Source organism: Biomphalaria glabrata, chromosome 5 (assembly GCF_947242115.1).
Source record: "Biomphalaria glabrata chromosome 5, xgBioGlab47.1, whole genome shotgun sequence".
Lineage (NCBI taxonomy): Eukaryota > Metazoa > Mollusca > Gastropoda > Planorbidae > Biomphalaria > Biomphalaria glabrata.
The window spans coordinates 35289685-35310007 of NC_074715.1; the positions used below are offsets into that span (position 1 = coordinate 35289685).

Genomic DNA, 20323 nt, shown 5'->3' on the forward strand with positions numbered 1-20323 from the left:
CTAATCACTTCAGGAAATATCTAGCGTTACAGACCGAGGCTAGTGTTCTAATCACTTAAGGAAATATCTAGCGTTACAGAACGAGGCTAGTGTTCTAATCACTTAAGGAAATATCTAGCATTACAGACCGAGGCTAGTGTTCTAATCACTTAAGGAAATATCTAGCGTTACAGACCGAGGTTAGTGTTCCAATCACTTAAGGAAATATCTAGCATTACAGACCGAGGCTAGTGTTCTAATCACTTAAGGAAATATCTAGCGTTACAGACCGAGGTTAGTGTTCTAATCACTTATGGAAATATCTAGCGTTACAGACCGAGGCTAGTGTTCTAATCACTTAAGGAAATATCTAGCGTTACAGACCGAGGCTAGTGTTCTAATCACTTAAGGAAATATCTAGCGTTACAGACCGAGGTTAGTGTTCTAATCACTTATGGAAATATCTAGCATTACAGACCGAGGTTAGTGTTCCAATCACTTAAGGAAATATCTAGCGTTACACACCGAGGCTAGTGTTCTAATCACTTAAGGAAATATCTAGCGTTACAGACCGGGGTAGTGTTCTAATCACTTATGAAAATATCTAGCATTACAGACCGAGGCTAGTGTTATAATCCCCGGTCACTTCATCCCCGGTCATTTCATCCCCTGGTCACTTCATCCCCCGGTCACCTCATCACCGGTCATTTCATCCCCAATTAAATATTATATATAAATATGATTATGTAGAATGCTTTTTGACATTTTATGACTTGTTACTAATGCGTTTATAGTGTTTCCTCTTCCACTTTGTTTTCTTAATGAGAAATCTTATATTATTTTGTAAATCTGGGTGTGTACTCAGCTATAGGCTTCTATTGGATGTGGGGGTTGTAATATAATAATATTATCCGGATCGAAGGCCAAGGTTTGGTGGAAGTAGTAAAAAATCATTTGAGAGATAGAAGTGCTATTACAATAATTATGATCATGCCTCTGATAACTTATCATCAAAGGCCAAGCTGTGGTGAAAGTACGACCATTTTTCACTTTATTTTATTTTTCAATCGCTCTTTCTTGAAAATGGGCGCGTCATTTTTAGCCTTGAAATAAGGTTTTATTTTTTTCTAATAAAGGCTGAGTTCACCCATCCTCGTGATATCATGTAGCCTGTATAAGTTTTGCTTTAATTCCTTTTAAACATTAACATGTTACAATTTTGTCATTTAAATAAAAAAGGAATACATTAAATATTGCTCGTTTCATGATTTTTTAAATTACATTTTTTTAGATGAAGTGACCGGGAATGAAGTGACCGGGGATGAAGTGACCGGGAACCTTCTAAAATAATACAATACACATACGTCCGTGTACATATAGAGAAATAACATTCTATTTTGTTTATAACTCATTTTAGATTAATCTTATTACTTATAATGCTATTGAATAACTATGTCTTTTGTTTATAAATTTTTAATGAAACAAAATATAAAACTAGTATTTCCATATTGAAATAGTTATTTAAGCATGTTTTCATTGTTAAATCCATAAGTCCATGTTTTGTTGACTTGTCTTGAGATCGTAAGCCAGCTTATCCAAGGGACACAACCATAAAAATTGTTCACATTCCATCTACTTGTCCTAATAGTCTCTCTTGTAAATAAAAAGTTAAATATTTAATTATTAGTTTAATAATTGTTTTAAAAAGAAATAATGTTTATTATAAAAACACATGACAATTGTTAATAATGATCACATAGTGAAATACACAGACACACATTCACTTTATTTACACTGCTGTTGAGCGAAATTGTGTAAATAAATATTCATCAACACAATGCAATAATCGAGTTTCTGTTCCATTGAGAGGAATTAACAGGATTTTTGAAGACCCAAGGCTTCTACATAATGAAACATAGGTACATAAATCAGAGCAATATAATCTATCGGTTGGGTTTAGCCTTTATAATATATTTAACATTAAAATTAAACATTCTGCCATATACTACATTTAAATCATTAGGATTAAACATGACATTATGATGAACAGCTTTAAGTCTGTATTGCCCCACCAACGATATACAAATGACAATATTTAAATGAAAATTTTGAATCATTTTTTGTTTAACTTTAGACAACTTATTTAAAAGAATAGGTAAATTGATGCGTGCATCTCACAATTAGCTCTAATAATTCTCTTAAAGTCTTTCAGTATTCCTTATGTTAGTAAATGTTGTCACCATTAACAAGGGGACACAATTTAAACTTTTTTACACCAGGATTTTTTCTTTGCAAAAAAAAGTCAAGCCAAAGGTATGTCTCTAAGATATTGCTTTAGTCTTTGATGTGTTTGTCATGAAGCTTCGAGATACCAAACAATATTAATTACCAATATTTAATTAATTAATGGATGAAATTTCTTTGATTGTTCTTGTTTTGTCTGGTCACAGAAATAATTCTGCAAAATTTCAGCTTGATCCCAGTTTGGCTTTCGTTTGACTGTCGTTAGGGTGTCGGAGACCTATAATCTCTGTAACAAGGGAAGTGCCAAAGTGACTTGGTAAAAATGATAAAACAGCACAAATCATACACTATTAAACCAGATGATAGTTTTTAAATAGATTTTTTTTTATTTATTTTCTTATTTAATTACAAGAATACATATCACATTGTTTGACTCTTTTATTTATTTTCTTATTTAATTACAAGAATACATATCACATTGTTTGACTCTTTTATTTATTTTCTTATTTAATTCCAAGAATACATCTCACATTGTTTGACTCTTTTATTTATTTTCTTATTTAATTCCAAGAATACATCTCACATTGTTTGACTCTTTTATTTATTTTCTTATTTAATTACAAGAATACATATCACATTGTTTGACTCTTTTATTTATTTTCTTATTTAATTCCAAGAATACATCTCACATTGTTTGACTCTTTTATTTATTTTCTTATTTAATTCCAAGAATACATCTCACATTGTTTGACTCTTTTATTTATTTTCTTATTTAATTCCAAGAATACATCTCACATTGTTTGACTCTTTTATTTATTTTCTTATTTAATTCCAAGAATACATCTCACATTGTTTGACTCTTTTATTTATTTTCTTATTTAATTCCAAGAATACATCTCACATTGTTTGACTCTTTTATTTATTTTCTTATTTAATTCCAAGAATACATCTCACATTGTTTGACTCTTTTATTTATTTTCTTATTTAATTCCAAGAATACATCTCACATTGTTTGACTCTTTTATTTATTTTCTTATTTAATTCCAAGAATACATCTCACATTGTTTGACTCTTTTATTTATTTTCTTATTTAATTCCAAGAATACATCTCACATTGTTTGACTCTTTTATTTATTTTCTTATTTAATTCCAAGAATACATCTCACATTGTTTGACTCTTTGGAAATACATCTCACATTGTTTGACTCTTTTATTTATTTTCTTATTTAATTCCAAGAATACATCTCACATTGTTTGACTCTTTTATTTATTTTCTTATTTAATTCCAAGAATACATCTCACATTGTTTGACTCTTTTATTTATTTTCTTATTTAATTCCAAGAATACATCTCACATTGTTTGACTCTTTTATTTATTTTCTTATTTAATTCCAAGAATACATCTCACATTGTTTGACTCTTTTATTTATTTTCTTATTTAATTCCAAGAATACATCTCACATTGTTTGACTCTTTTATTTATTTTCTTATTTAATTCCAAGAATACATCTCACATTGTTTGACTCTTTTATTTATTTTCTTATTTAATTCCAAGAATACATCTCACATTGTTTGACTCTTTTATTTATTTTCTTATTTAATTCCAAGAATACATCTCACATTGTTTGACTCTTTTGAAATAAAAATGTTCAACCCAGGAAATAAAGGCAATAACACTGACTCGTTGTGTTCACTGTAGCATGACTAGGAGTGGTTCCTAGCATCACTTCAATTGGAGGACTGCAAACACGGGATGAGTGACCACGGGTCAAATGGTCAACAGAATCAAAGCTATGTACAATACATGAACACATTGCAACTTAACAGTACTCTGCATAGTGGACCAGCCGGATTTGGTTTCTTTGGCCATTGCTTAGTCTACAAGTAATTAGCGAGTTAATGTTCATATTGAAATCACATACTTAAATTGCATACATATATTACATATATCAATTCAAACAAAACATAAGTGTGGCATGTACAATATAAAGATACTCTATTGTAGTCTGTTTCCAGATACAGTTCTTTTAACAAGAAATGAAGGGGTGCAGTTGCTTTCTTGCATACTTTAAATGATTCCCCTTTAACTCAAGTATGTTGGAAAGCAGCCATCGTCATCGTGATGTCACCAATTAACTTCTGCTGGAAGCCCTCCCTGACAGGACAGTTTAAACATAACGAGGGGGGGGGGGACTTCCATGAGACTAGATATCCAAGAATCTTCCACTCGGACGACAATACTAAAGAAGTAATGCACTTTTTAATTTTACATTTTTTTTTAAGTCTGTCACTCACTTGATGGCTATTGTTCTCTAATAAGCTAGTCAGAAGAGAAGCGTCAATATTTGGGCTAAGTAAAAACACAAGTGAGAATTAAGACACTTGTGCATTGTACTCTGGAATTATAAGTTAGGCAGTTTAAAGTGTACTCTCGAGATATAAGACAGTTTAAACTGTACTCGTGAAGTATGAGATAAGACAATGTACATTTTACTCGGAAAGTATGAAAAGATGCAATGTTATCGGCTATAATAGTTCAACTAATATAATACAATGGCTATAGTCCACCAAAAACTCATTATTAATAATTAGCAAAATATGGACCTTTTTTGTCGAGTTAGAAATTAAAGAATGCATATAAGTCTTAAGAAAAAGTCTTATTGTATAATAATGCAAAGAAAATTTGATGGAGTTGTCCAGTGACAGATTAGAACATTTGACAGAACTGTCACATTATCAAACAAATAATATTTGACAGAACTGTCACAGTCACACTGTCAGAAAAGAAAATTGACAGAATTGTCACAATGTCAGAAAAGAACATTTGACAGAGCTGTTCGATGTCGCACCTAATGGTTAAATCTAACTCATTTTTAGTTTTTTTTTTCACTTGTGAGTGAGTTTCTTTACTCTTTCTAATATATGTGTGTGTGTGAACTGTATGTATACAAAAAATGTATGACACTCACCATGGTAATGTCACGTTAAGTTTCCAAACTACAGTAACGTCACTCTAAATAGAAACATTGGAAGTAACACCAGCATTACGTACTAACTACCCGAACTTAAAGTATCACAAAGTCTAAACGTAAGATAACGTAAGTTATGGTGAAGTAATTAGATTTCTCTCTTCCATTTAAACCAGGGGTTCTCAGCCTGTGGATCGCGACCCTTTTAGGGGTTGATTGACGATTTGCCAGGGGTCGCCTAAGACCATCGAAAATATGGATTGTTTTTGTCTATTCTTCTATTGCTGTATGGGTGGGGGTCGCCGCAGAATGGAGATTGTAAAAAGGGGGTCGCCGAGTTTAAAAGGTTGAGAACCTCTGGATTTTAAACTATAAGTTAGACTTCGATTGAAAGTATACGTTACATTTACATGCAGACAATAAATTAGACTTCTGCTGAAACTATAAGTTGGACTTCTATTGAGACTATAAGCTAGTCTTCTTTTAAACTTTTAAATAATGATACCCAAACTACGACTCAGCTCCATTGCAGCGATGTGTCTTGGAAATGTCAATGTCCTCGATGCCGAAAAGTTTTGAGCACCGCTGGTTTAGAAGTTATATTTGAGTAAGAAATCTAAATTTGATTCGCAAACGTGCAAGCATGGAATAAAGTAATTTCGTTGAAAACCGCATGAATCGTACCCACAGAAACATGTCTCACAGCGTACCCACAGAAACATGTCTCACAGCGTACCCACAGAAACATGTCTCACAGCGTACCCACAGAAACATGTCTCACAGCGTACACACAGAAACATGTCTCACAGCGTACCCACAGAAACATGTCTCACAGCGTACACACAGAAACATGTCTCACAGCGTACACACAGAAACATGTCTCACAGCGTACTGTGGCTGTGTTTGGTACCATGACCAACATTATTACAATGGAATCAAGGGATAACATGGCCTAAGACCTGTTGAGGTTTCATTAGATAGTAGCAGGGATAGGTTTACAACAAGTGGTTTACAACAAGTGGTTTACAACAGGAGGTTTTACAACAAGAGCTTTGTGTTTGCTGCAAAGCTGACTCCAGGTCAAGAACAATTTGTATCGTAGTCCGAGCCTGGATAAGCCTTATGCCGTGTGACCAATGGGGACGTTGGTTTAGGCACTCTTGCATAGATGTGTGGGGACTGGGGGGAGAGAGTGACCACTGGAAGGGAAGATGCAGATTTGCTGCGCTGAATGGCGGCGTTAGCGTCTGTGTTAGTCGATGGTGACAGTGTAGCGGGTCCAGAACTTGTACTTCCGGGTGAATCCGTCTGCTGTAGAACAAACTGCCGAGATCGGCCTCGGTCGCGCATGTTTCTGAAAGAGTTTAATTGTATTAGCACTTCCGGGGCATCAGAAGGCGTATCACTTTTCTTTTCAAAGTCACTGATATGTGGGCCTTGAACATCTTTCACCAGGGAAACTTGAGTCGTTGTGCTGTGATCGGAAGGGGAGTTAACCTGAAAAGAGAGAGCGTCATCGACAGACACTATTGTGGCTGGAGATTTTGAAATGGCTGTTCTGACCGATCTGTCCGAACTAATGGAAGCTGTTCTAGACACGTTTGTGGAGCGGTCACTCCCCAGTCGCTCACTGCCACAACAAGAGATGTTACTTAATGGACTCATGCTCCTAGAGTCTGAGCGTGGCAAAGGTTTGAACACAACCATTTCTTGTTTAAAGCTGGACGGCCTGATGGGTTCAGCCCCAACTTTGTGAGATTTAAGGGTAGATTTGTGAGCGGCTTGATAGGATGAAGAAGTCGGATCTTCTGGTGCTAGTTTGAACGATATTCGCTGAGATGCAGACTTGTCGATGGGCTTGGATGAGGCAGCAGTAGATGGGTTGCATTTCGTTGTTGGTGATGTGGTGAATGAATGTCTTCGCTCACGTTCTTCCATGTAATAGTCTTGTGATGGGACAGTCAGAAATCTCGATGGGGGCTCAATATTGATTGTTATTTTGGGCACTTTAAGATTTGTATTCGTTTCCGTTGTCCCAGACTGAGACACTTTTAAGACAGGATTGAAGGAAGAGTGTCTCCTTTCTACTCGTTTGTCATCTTGGAAGACTTGACTTGAAGCCTGAGAGGTAGCTATAGAACTAGTGCTGTCCAAAGCAGCTGCACCGTCTGAGTTTCCAACCTCGTCGACGTTAGAGGCTGAAGGTCGACGCTCCATGCTGAGCTCATTCTCAAATCCTGGAACGCACAAAAATTTGGAGTTCTGTGAGGGAATGTGCGAAGGTCTCCTCTCTCCTGATTTGTCTTGTATACTGTCAGGATTGAATGAAGCCCTGCGACCATCTGCATTAGCTGCATATTCCGGTTTCAATGTGTTGTTTACACAAGTGGGATTAAACGAATGTCGTCTGTGTTCGTTAACATCGCTGACAAAAATCTTATCATCTCTTCGGATAGGGAAAAAGGAATGCCGACGTGCACCAGGCTGTGGACCGGATGTTGTGAATCTATTGTTAAATGAAAAGGGATTGACTGAAGGTCGTCGGCTGTCTTTCATAGTTCTTTTGGCCTCGTCTGCAATAAATTTATCACAAGTTGTATATGGGATGAACGAATTTCTCCGAATGCCAGCTACAGTGGCTCGTCCGTCTACCGAGGCCGAATCCGGCAGTGCGTCTTGACTTTCAGATGCCTCCAACAACAGAAGGAACTTCATTCTTCGCGTTTTCATGTCTCCGCAAGCAAATGTCCCCCTGCGTTGAATAAGACGAGTCAACGGAAACGAGCCATACCCCGCATGAGAAACAACGTCCCAACTACCTCTTCGTTGAGATGGAAGAGCCTTGACGGAAGAGAACCGCCTTTGTTTGTTGGCCAACATTTCGGAAGATTCCGAATTCCATTGTACGAGTGATCGTAACATCATTGACTTGCGTCTCAGTCTCGCCTCGTCCATTGTGTAATCGTAACTAAGCGTTCTGGAATCTTTAATCTTTCCCCCAATTCTTCCAGCACGTTTAATGCTGGCAGTCCTTCGAATGTTGGGTAGAGACGATGTTTTCAACCAGTTGTCCTCGCTTCTTAGCCTTTGAATTCTTGCTTGGATGACGCTGTACCGCTTATGAGGAATGGGAGGCGATGGAGTGTAACCCTCGCATTCAATATCAATCTGTTGTTCTAACGTCAAAGGCTCTTTGGTTTTTGTCGTGTACGTTGGTTCAGGCTGGTACTCGCTGCTGGTGCTTTGGTTATCTGCCAGCAAACTTCTTTCAGCAGCTTTAGTATAAGCCGTAATTAAAGTCTGGGCGTAGCTCTTCTTCATTTCGCCAACAATCACCTCGTATAGTTCTTCCTTGTCGTAGACAGCAGACCTTCTGTCTGGCACTAGGATGGCATATTTGTCCAAAATTTCGCAGTAGAACACACAGGCAACGATCATGCTGAAAAGTCCAATGGCCATGATGATCGGCCCGACATAAGAGCAGGTTTTTAAAGCGTAGTAGTTGGTGTCACTAGATAGATCAAGATAGAACCAAGACTTGTTGGAGCCGACTGTCAGGTTCTTTTCCAAGTTTTCTGGCACGTACCCGATGACTGACATTCCTGCCCCACCCGCTACTGCTATGAGACCCAGGAAGACAGTGACCGATGTTGGCACCAGACAGGGCATTCGTAGAACCTCTTTGATAGCCAATCGTCTTCGGTGTGGTCGCCTCTTTCTGGATTTGCCACCAAGCCCGACGATCCTGATTTTGGCGTGTGATACGAACATACCGACGGGATGCCAAAGTTAATGACATTTAACTAAATGGTGAGAATGGTCGCTGTGTAGAAATGTTGCCTTGCCCAGAATTATGTTTGGCTCTTCATCACCATTCTGTTGAGTCACTCATTGACTTCATAATACATTTTCTTCATTGACTTTTCAGCTCAACAAAATTGTATGAGTGATTTCGTTATCTGAAATAAAAAGAAATGATGTTTAAAGAAAAATATAAACTCATTGTTCAGTCACCATAACTGTTACTTTAAAAAAAAAGTATATTATTTTTAATCGGAAAACACAGTACATATACATAACTCATTATATACACAATATTGTATTTTTGTCAAATGCACACAGAATCATTGCAAGGGTGTTCCTTTTTGTTTGCTAGAAATCTTAGTGGTCAGCGTAAGCGGATTTAGATGTCATGTGTTCACCAATAGGACTGACAGAATATTGGTCATATCATTCTTTAATGACAATATTACGTCTTGGTACAATAATTTTATTTTAAGCTGTCTTTATCAAAATGAAACCACAATTTCATCAACTCTTTGATTGAAAGGAATGTCTCTAGAGTTGAAGGAAAGGCCAACCATTAATTGCAATGATGCCTGAACATTTCTTTCTCTTGATTGTAAATCAATTTTCACAAATGTTTTCAGCCAGTGTTCAATACATTCCATTAAGCAAACATCATTTAAGCCGATTGTCTCCAAATAAAACAATCTTTTTTTGTCGGAGATGTTGAGAATAGTCTCAAAGATCGTAGTGTGGATATTAGAGTTCTGGACTAGTTATAAGAAATGTTGAAGAAAATGTCGTTTGATTTCAATGCAATACACATCATCACATCATCACATCATGACAGTAAGTCCAGTCGAATGGACTCTTTCCACTTTCAAAACATTTCTCTCTCTCCACAGCTTTTTTTTTCTACATCTCTCTCTCTCTCTCTCTCTCTCTCTTTCTCTCTCTCTCTCTCTCTCTCTCACTCACACACACAAACACTCTTACAATAAGTCCTTGTTGAATTTCTTCCTTGTTCATTCTAAACTATTTCTTTCTTTCACTCTTTTGTCCTTTCAGTCGAATAAACTCTTTTCAATCACCCTTTTCTTTTCTCCAGCTTCTCTCTCTCTCTCTCCTTTCTCTCTCTCTCTCTCTCTCCGTGTGTGATGCATACTACGCGCAATCTAGGCACAATTACATGCATACAATTAAATATTTAATACTTCATTGAGGTTCAGAGCTTTGCAAAACTTCACAAACTAAACATTCTTCTGTCGTTGTGAAATCTCTGTTCTGAGCGTGCCCTTCATTACTTTCTAAAGATTCCCTACACAATTACAAAAACCAAGTCATAGATTCGTGTTTTTTTTTTAAATGAATTCCTTGTTCAACTAATAAAGTAAAATAAACATTTCTATTTGAGTTGTCATTTGAGAAATAAAGATGGAAAAAAAGAGTCATTATGGCGATCGAAATCACGTTACTCGCGGTATTAACGCGACATTCTAACAAGATTCTAACAACATAGCTATCCAGCTATATATATACAGCTATGCATCCAGCCATACACCTAGCCATACTATTATATGCACTAGTTTAGCTTGAAATGCATGATTTGTTTTTACTGAATTGAGCCTCTCGTGTTTGGATCACCTTCTACCTTAGACTTGGTCGAATATTTCAGTCTAGGAAAGAGAAGGAAAAAAAGACTTTAAGGTAAAAATTGTGGTCTCTTTCTTTGTCGCTTTTTTTTATAACTTATTAGTTGCAAAGGGAAATGGCTACATATGTTCTCTTCCAACATTTTAGCTTTCTTTCCAAGGTCAATAGTATTTCCCGTTTTTTGTTTTTTTTTTGTAGATTTTTTTTAAATCTCGAAATTCCAGCATTTGCGTAGGATTTGATGACAGTTTTGCAGTAAGAATCCAAGAAAAACTAGTCACACATAAAGTTATATGAGATAATGTTAGTTCTGAAATAAAAAAGGACTATCGTACTGACCTTTACATATAAATATTTAAAAGTGGTACTGAACTGACCTATATGCAAAGATGTCCTTTAAAAAAAATTATTAGTATACTTGTTTATTACCAGTAGCCAATAGAATAGAAAGTCTGGTAAATTTGAGCAAGTCCAAATCTATAAGTCTAGTCATAGTGGTCTTGTGATTAGGAATTAGGATACGCCTAGTGGTTGCTAAGTCTAGTGGTATATATAGGTCTAGTCATACTAGATCTAGCTAGATCTAAATGGCAAAAGTCCAGTGGTACAAGTCTAAAGGTATATATCTAGTGGTATAAGTCTAGAGGTATATCTAGTGGCATAAGTCTAGAGGTATATCTAGTGATATGAGTCTACAGGTATATATCTAGTGGACAAAGTGTACAGGTATATATCTAGTGGACAAAGTGTACAGGTATATATCTAGTGGACAAAGTGTAGAGGTATATATCTAGTAGTACAAGTCTAGAGGTATAATGTGCAGATAGTCAACAGAAAAGTAACGAAACTAGATGCTAAAGAAAAAAAAGACTTTGTCGGGTGCAGAGAGTATGAAATGTGAACAGACAACATGGCTACTCGTGTCCCAGGCCATTAGCTGAGCAAACTTGAAACTCGTCTGAGCTGATTTGTCCATGTTGACAGAACTTCTTTGGAAACTCCACATTTAATGCGGTCGTTGCGGTTCGGGAGGAGGGATTGGCGAAGAGAAGGAGGTAGATTTTCAATCTCTCAGGCCAGTCTTAAGTTGCAGGACACTTCCTCACTCACAGCCCCACCAAAACACACACACACACTCTCGTGCATACGAACGCGTACACAAAAGGGAAAAAAAAAAAGAAAATGAGTTGAAACAGCTGGGCTAAAGTCTTGAGTGTATTAGTCTTGAAATTCTTGGAGAAAGACTCGACTGGACTGCGGTAAGCGGCATTGATTTTTATCTGTAAACTAATGAGTTTTAAACAAATGCTATTATGCAACTAGCCGGTGTCTCAAAGCTAAGAAAAGAAAACTAAGAAAGAGAGAGAGAGAGAGAGAGAGAGAGAGAGAGAGAGAGAGATATGGACTGGGTATACAAAAAAGGAAACCATAAGAAAAGAAGGAAACAAATACAAGAAAGAAACAAATACAAGAAAGAAACAAATACAAGAAAGAAACAAATACAAGAAAGAAACAAATACAAGAAAGAAACAAATACAAGAAAGAAACAAATACAAGAAAGAAAACAAAAGAAATAGAGTCGAAGATCAGTATTATCTTTAGTGGCAAAAACATATGTAGGTCAATGCTTCATACATTTTGAAAATCAATCATTTTGATCATTAATTTTTTTTTTACTTTCAGTTGTTTTCTTGCTACTGTGCTGCTCTCTAGCGGCCTCCTCTAGAGGTTCCTAAACTACTGTGCTGCTCTCTAGCGGCCTCCTCTAGAGGTTCCTAAACTACTGTGCTGCTCTCTTTGTTAGAGGCCTCCTCTAGAGGTTCCTAAACTACTGTGCTGCTCTCTTTGTTAGAGGCCTCCTCTAGAGGTTCCTAAACTACTGTGCTGCTCTCTTTGTTAGAGGCCTCCTCTAGAGGTTCCTAAACTACTGTGCTGCTCTCTTTGTTAGCGGCCTCCTCTAGAGGTTCCTAAACTACTGTGCTGCTCTCTAGCGGCCTCCTCTAGAGGTTCCTAAACTACTGTGCTGCTCTCTTTGTTAGAGGCCTCCTCTAGAGGTTCCTAAACTACTGTGCTGCTCTCTTTGTTAGAGGCCTCCTCTAGAGGTTCCTAAACTACTGTGCTGCTCTCTAGCGGCCTCCTCTAGAGGTTCCTAAACTACTGTGCTGCTCTCTTTGTTAGAGGCCTCCTCTAGAGGTTCCTAAACTACTGTGCTGCTCTCTTTGTTAGAGGCCTCCTCTAGAGGTTCCTAAACTACTGTGCTGCTCTCTTTGTTAGAGGCCTCCTCTAGAGGTTCCTAAACTTGTGACCTACAATACACATTTAGAATATCTAAGACTTAGTAAGTCGAAAGGCTAATAAGTTACGTGGCTGACTAACGACATTGACGTTTTAAATGACCCGAAGTTTGAGGACCTCGTTCTCGTTTACTCCTTGAGGACTATGCACTTTGTGTATTATCTATAGGAAGGCTTGGAAGCTTTCTCTCACATTAGATACAGTTGGCTCAGTTTGGCTTAAGTCTTATTCAGCTTACTGGGGGGGGGGGGGGAGGACTAATTTGGGATTCCCGAGCCCGGGCCGACAGGTAAACTGCTAAGACATTTACCGCACTTTCTACAACTTGAAACATCGAAGTTTTCCTTGGGGCCCTAACGAGTGCTCACCCATGCTAACTTACATTGAATATGTGCGCTACCCGATGTACTGTATCCACCTTACATAATCCTAAGAAATGGGGTACTTCTTGCTCTACATTTTGATACAACGTGAGGTGTATATGCATTTGAATAAACAAGACTTTCATGCTTTTAGAATTACACTTGTATGCTACTACAATCTATTCCGAAATTTATCTTCTACTCATTGACTTAACATATGCCCCAGCATTGTGTTCTGATATGAGCCACTCATACAACGAAGACACCGAGATATTAGAACAAAAAATTGATGAAAAAAAAAAACTGGTTTCATAAAGTTTCCAGGCTGACCTTTAGCAGCATATGACAACCGTCTTTAAAGTTTCTCCAATGCGATATCTGGTTATAAGCCCCCACGAGCAGATAAAAATCCCTTTGTTGCAGTCATGGCAGGAAAGAAAGGAAAAGGTGAACTAGAAGACTCTATGATGTTCTATGGATGTTATCGTGTAGGCTCCAGTGTAAATCAACCCAAGAACAAATGTAGATTTGGGAAAGGAGCGAGAGGGAAGGGAGAGAACTGTAATTCTAGATAGACGTGATGAGGAACTACTGGGTTACAACTGGAATAAGTTGAGTGGTGATTACAGGGAGATAAACACAAACTATAAACTATGTAAAACTAAGTTGAAAGATGAATGGTATATAAACGATATAATTTAACAAATGAATCAAATACCATTGTATGTATTGTTAAAGCATCAAAAATTAGATAATATTTGTATCAATAAAAGATAAAGTGCAACTAATGACACACAACCCGCCAATCACGAGACAGAAACAGTACATACACATAGAGCAAGATCTCATGGCACTATCCTAGTAGTTGAGATATAACCTTTAGATGAAATTAGTTTACACTCACGCCATGTAGCCTACATGTAATATTCTCTTGCTCAAAGGTTGTGTGTTATCTAACAGAACAGGAATACTTTGATGTGCAGTTAAATAGCTTGGCGCGTGAACACATTAATATTTATAGTAAATGCTTTATAGTTTATTTATCACACAATATTTATAGTTTATCTATTACCTGGTACTTTATCTGTCACCTCACTTCATGCTATGTTTATACTCCTTTATGTTCCATTTATCACAGTATATAATCGACGTATTACGCATATATTCTATTACTTAGTATTTCTTGTGAGTCTATCACACTACATTATCTGTTTATCTTTTTTCGATACAACTCAAATTTCAAATGAAATTTCACGGTCATTTATAAGACATCAAATTAGTTTTCAATTCTGGGAGAGCTCAACAGGGACGCCGTCCAATTGAAAAATCGCGTGTTTAGAAGTTTTATTAAGTCTCAGCCTTGGGTGTTCTTAAATCCAGGATAGATTCAACAACTCCAGGTCATTGGATCAGCTTAAGTTTGACATTTACAGTAGAGCGAGAGGACGTTTTTAGTTGACCACTATTCCATGATGCCTGGGTGGGGGGGGGGGAGGGGTACTCAGTTTTTTCCTTGTGTTACCAAAAGGATAAAAAAAATTATAAATGATCAAAGGACAACAAAATAATAATGATTTTTTGAAGCACATTTTTTTTCTAGATAACTTAATATCTTAATTCATGTCAGGCTAGAAATAGAGAGTCACATTTCAGGTATTCATTTCCACAGGTGCTACTGGTGGATAGGTTCATAGATACTGGTGGATAGGTTCATAGATACTGGTGGATAGGTTCATAGATACTGGTGGATAGGTTCATAGATACTGGTGGATAAGTTCATAGATACTGGTGTATAAGTTCATAGATACTGGTGGATAAGTTCATAGATACTGGTGGATAGGTTCATATATACTGGTGGATAAGTTCATAGATACTGGTGGATAGGTTCATATATACTGGTGGATAGGCTCATAGATACTGGTGGATAGGCTCATAGATACTGGTGGATAGGCTCATAGATACTGGTGGATAGGTTCATAGATACTGGTGGATAGGTTCATAGATACTGGTAGATAGGTTCATAGATACTGGTGGATAGGTTCATAGATACTGGTTGATAGGTTCATAGATACTGGTGGATAGGTTCGTAGATACTGGTGGATAGGTTCATAGATACTGGTGGATAGGTTCATAGATACTGTTGGATAGGTTCATTGATACTGGTGGATAGGTTCATATATACTGGTGGATAGGTTCATAGATACTGGTGGATAGGTTCATTGATACTGGTGGATAGGTTCATAGATACTGGTGGATAGTTTCATAGATACTGGTGGATAGGTTCATAGATACTGGTGGATAGGCTCATAGATACTGGTGGATAGGTTCATAGATACTGGTGGATAGGTTCATAGATACTGGTAGATAGGTTCATAGATACTGGTGGATAGGTTCATAGATACTGGTTGATAGGTTCATAGATACTGGTTGATAGGTTCATAGATACTGATGGATAGGTTCATAGATACTGGTGGATAGGTTCATAGATACTGGTGGATAGGCTCATAGATACTGGTGGATAGGTTCATAGATACTGGTAGATAGGTTCATAGATACTGGTGGATAGGTTCATAGATACTGGTGGATAGGTTCATAGATACTGGTAGATAGGTTCATAGATACTGGTGGATAGGTTCATAGATACTGGTGGATAGGTTCATAGGTGGATAGGTTCATAGATACTGGTGGATAGGTTCATAGATACTGGTGGATAGGTTCATAGATACTGGTGGATAGGTTCATAGATACTGGTGGATAGGTTCATAGATACTATTGGATAGGTTCATAGATACTGGTGGATAGGTTCATTGATACTGGTGGATAGGTTCGTTGATACTGGTGGATAGGTTCATTGATACTGGTGGATAGGTTCATTGATACTGGTGGATAGGTTCATTGATACTGGTGGATAGTTTCATAGATACTGGTGGATAGGTTTATAGATACTTTTGGATAGGTTCATAGATACTGGTGGATAGGTTCATAGATACTGGTGGATAGGTTCATAGATACTGGTGGATAGTTTCATAGATACTGGTGGATAGGTTTATAGATACTTTTGGATAGGTTCATAGATACTGGTGGATAGGTTCATAGATACTGGTGGATAGGTTCATAGATACTGGTGGATAAGTTCATAGATGCTGGTGGATAAGTTCGTACGAAAGTTGCCGGAACAAATGCCGGAAATTAACTACAGGACAAGATGTAGGAACAGAATGTTAAAAGTAGATCACATCTCCTTTTCCTTCTTGTGTCCACTCTACAGAAGTCATCTGGAAACAAATGGATCAACACGCAGATTGAATTAAAAGTAACTTATTGTATCATATTAAATTTTAAAATGGCATATGGTATCTTGTCAATTATTATATTTAACTTTATCATAGTGTATCTTAACACATTTTAATTAATATTTTGTACCTTAATTGATTAAGATAGTCTAGAAAATATTAGTATGAAGATATAATCAAATCCGTAAAGGCAATAACCCTAAAAGATTATTTCTAAAAGCCATAACCCAATAAGAACATTTCTAAAAGCAATAACCCAATCTCATTGTGTGGCTGAACATCTCATTGTGAGGCTTTCCTAGAGCGTCAATCTCTTCCTAGAGCGGCAATCTCTTCCTAGAGCGTCAATCTCTTCCTAGAGGGGCAATCTCTTCCTAGAGCGGCAATCTCTTCCTAGAGCGGCAATCTCTTCCTAGAGCGGCAATCTCTTCCTAGAGCGACAATCTCTTCCTAGAGCGTCAATCTCTTCCTAGAGCGGCAATCTCTTCCTAGAGCGTCAATCTCTTCGTAGAGCGGCAATCTCTTCCTAGAGCGGCAATCTCTGCTTCGCCTGACAGAGAAACATCTTGCGCCTGCCAGCCCTCATGTCTCAAAGTCGTAGTTCAAAAGAGAGCGGGAGAGAACTAATCTTGGAGTTCAACAGTTCTACTTCAACTCTCTGCGACATCCTCTGCCTGGAAGTAGATTACCCCCTCCGGCTTTAGAAAATCGCTCGACTGTTTATATGTAAAGGGGTTAGCGTACATTTGACTTAATAGTTTGTTGTTGTTTTTTCTAATTAATTTAAGCTTATTACTGCATCCACAACTAAGTAATCAACATCGATATGCTTACTCTCTAATAATACTAAGGGATTGTATGAACTCTCCTATTCTACAGTTCTAAAAATAAATCTAATGAACATAACAGACACTGCAACATGTAAGATTCATGGTAGGGACACTTGTTAAAATTTTAAAAAATCTGAATTGAAATAAGTACCAATCAGTTATATAACTAGTTTACCAAAAGACAAGCATCAAAATGTATTACACATTATATAGTACACATATAGACACTCCATACAACATTATTACACATAAACATACAGCAAAACACATCACCTCAGTCACATCACCTCAGTCACATCACCTCAGTCACATCCCTCAGTCACATCCCCTCAGTCACATCCCCTCAGTCACATCCCCTCAGTCACATCCCCTCAGTCACATCACCTCAGTCACATCACCTCAGTCACATCACCTCAGTCACATCACCTCAGTCACATCACCTCAGTCACATCACCTCAGTCACATCACCTTAGTCACATCACCTCAGTCACATCCCCTCAGTCACATCCCCTCAGTCACATCCCCTCAGTCACATCCCCTCAGTCACATCACCTCAGTCACATCACCTCAGTCACATCACCTCAGTCACATCACCTCAGTCACATCCCCTCAGTCACATCACCTTAGTCACATCACCTCAGTCACATCCCCTCAGTCACATCTCCTCAGTCACATCCCCTCAGTCACATCAGTGCAACATCTCACAGAGTCGAATACGTTCAATCGTTGCTCCAAAAAGTAGTCCTAATAAAGTAACATTCATGCGCGTCAAGAGAAAGTAACTCTAGTTAAACAAGGGGACATTTCTTGCTACTAAATTATTGACAAGGGAATGTCCACATATGTTGGAAGGTTGTGTGTCAGTACTGGACATCTCTGTTTCATCCTTCATAGAACGGCTCAGCGCGATCATGTATCCAAATGAATGCAGTGACACCTTTTTCGACTATCTAGTTTCAATATTCTAGAATTAGCCGCGACACACAAATATTCATCGACACACAAATATTCATCGACACACAAATATTCATCGACACACAAATATTCATCGACACACAAATATTCATCGACACACAAATATTCATCGACACACAATATTGAAGTATCCGAGGGGAATGGGGCATTAAAGAACAAAAGAAACAAGTAAATAAAAAAGAAATACTCTAAAGAAGAACATAACTTCTATTAGGCATAGTTGTATCAGTTAGTTTGGATAAGTCATGGAATTAAATGTGTAACCACTCTGCTAGTGAAGCTCTTGTGGACTTGGAAGATTGTAGAGTTACCTATTGATTTTATAATCTCCACGTATATCATGTTTGTGTTCATTGAGACCATAAAAAGGACTAATTCAAGTATATACCAATACTTTAGTAAAATAGTTAAATTACCATTAGCCAACTAATTAATTAATTCTTTGTTGTTTTTTTTTATTGATTCTTGTGTTGACAGGTAAAGGAAATAATTGTGGCACATTTTCAGCTTGGGTGTCGGAGAAATAAAAAGTAACAAATGTTTTCCAGACAGACGGACGGACAGACAGACAGACGGACAGACAGACAGACGGACAGACAGAGTGAGTTGACAGAAGTTTGTAAACAGAAAAGAAAAAAAGATTGTAGTTGGAGTAGAGACATGAGCTAATTTTAGATTGAGGGCTTCATGGTGTCATGTCTGACGTCACCACCCAGATGTTGTCATTGATGCATAGGTCTTCAATCCACAGTACCTTGAATTTTATGGGGTTTTTTTTTATGTCAGTATTTCTTATCCAGCATTCTTCTTCATTCTATTAGATTTGTCTTTTAGCCTCTAGTTCTGAAACTCAAGTTCCAGCGTACGAAACCTTATAATATACTGTGATACTGAGAAGTAAAGATAAGATTTTGTGTACAGTTGAACTAGATCCTACAATTTCTCTGTGGTCTGTTTTGAAAGAGGCAATATTCAAAGAAGTTATGTTTATAGACTCCCAGTGACTTGTTAGAACTGTCCCCATCACTTCAATGTTGTAGTGACCTAGTTTAGTTAGAGAGTATGTTGGTAGATAAATATATTGTGTATTGTTTTTAGTGACGGTAAAAGTAGTGACGTAGTAAGACAGACGAATGACGTAGCAGAATAGGCGAACAAGAAGAAAAATATGGCGATTGCTTAGAAGAAGGTTGATTAGTATTTGAGACAGATAAGTAACGACTGATCAGTAGACGAGACATCCCAGGTGTTAATAGATGCATCATTTACAGTAGTAGAAAGTCTTGAGTACGTTCATCTTGTTAATTTGTAATGTTCTTTGGCTAATGTAGAATAGTTGATGAAATAGTAGTGGACTTGCATACCAGCCAAGATACTTTAGATACTAACCAGAACAATGTGTCTCTTTGTGCTTGTTAAAATGTTATAATAGTTTTTTTATCCCCTGTTTATCTATTTGTCCTAAAGTATTTCTAAGCAAGGCGATAGTTTTCGGAACATTTAGAAATGTACATTCCGTTAGATCTCTAAAACCGTAATGACATCTGTCTATAACCACTATCTATGAGGACCACTGTTCTACATCTTTGAGAACCTCTGCTCATCAACATTAAAAACTGGTAAGTAAAATCCATTAACGTACCATTAGATAAAGCTAGTCAGCTCTATAGAGAAACAACAACTTGTAGTCGATATTTACATTCTTAGTGTTGTGTCTGTAACACGAGGACACGATGAAGACCAAGAGAGATCTCTTCGATATTTACATTCTTAGTGTTGTGTCTGTAACACGAGGACACGATGAAGACCAAGAGAGATCTCTTCGATATTTACATTCTTAGTGTTGTGTCTGTAACACGAGGACACGATGAAGACCAAGAGAGATCTCTTCGATATTTACATTCTTAGTGTTGTGTCTGTAACACGAGGACACGATG

General features: G+C 37.3%; 1 protein-coding gene across 2 annotated transcripts in view; it reads right to left on the reverse strand.

Moving 5' to 3' along the window:
• Positions 1-3871: 3871 nt before the first annotated feature.
• Positions 3872-20323, reverse strand: part of LOC106064129 (uncharacterized) — a 124552-nt gene continuing 108100 nt past the window's right edge. For both annotated transcript variants that reach the window (XM_056030378.1, XM_056030377.1), the window contains exon 3: positions 3872-9151. In XM_056030378.1, coding sequence (XP_055886353.1) covers positions 6273-8963 — 2691 coding nt within the window. In that variant the 5' untranslated portion in view covers positions 8964-9151 and the 3' untranslated portion in view covers positions 3872-6272. The remainder of the gene's footprint in view (positions 9152-20323) is intronic.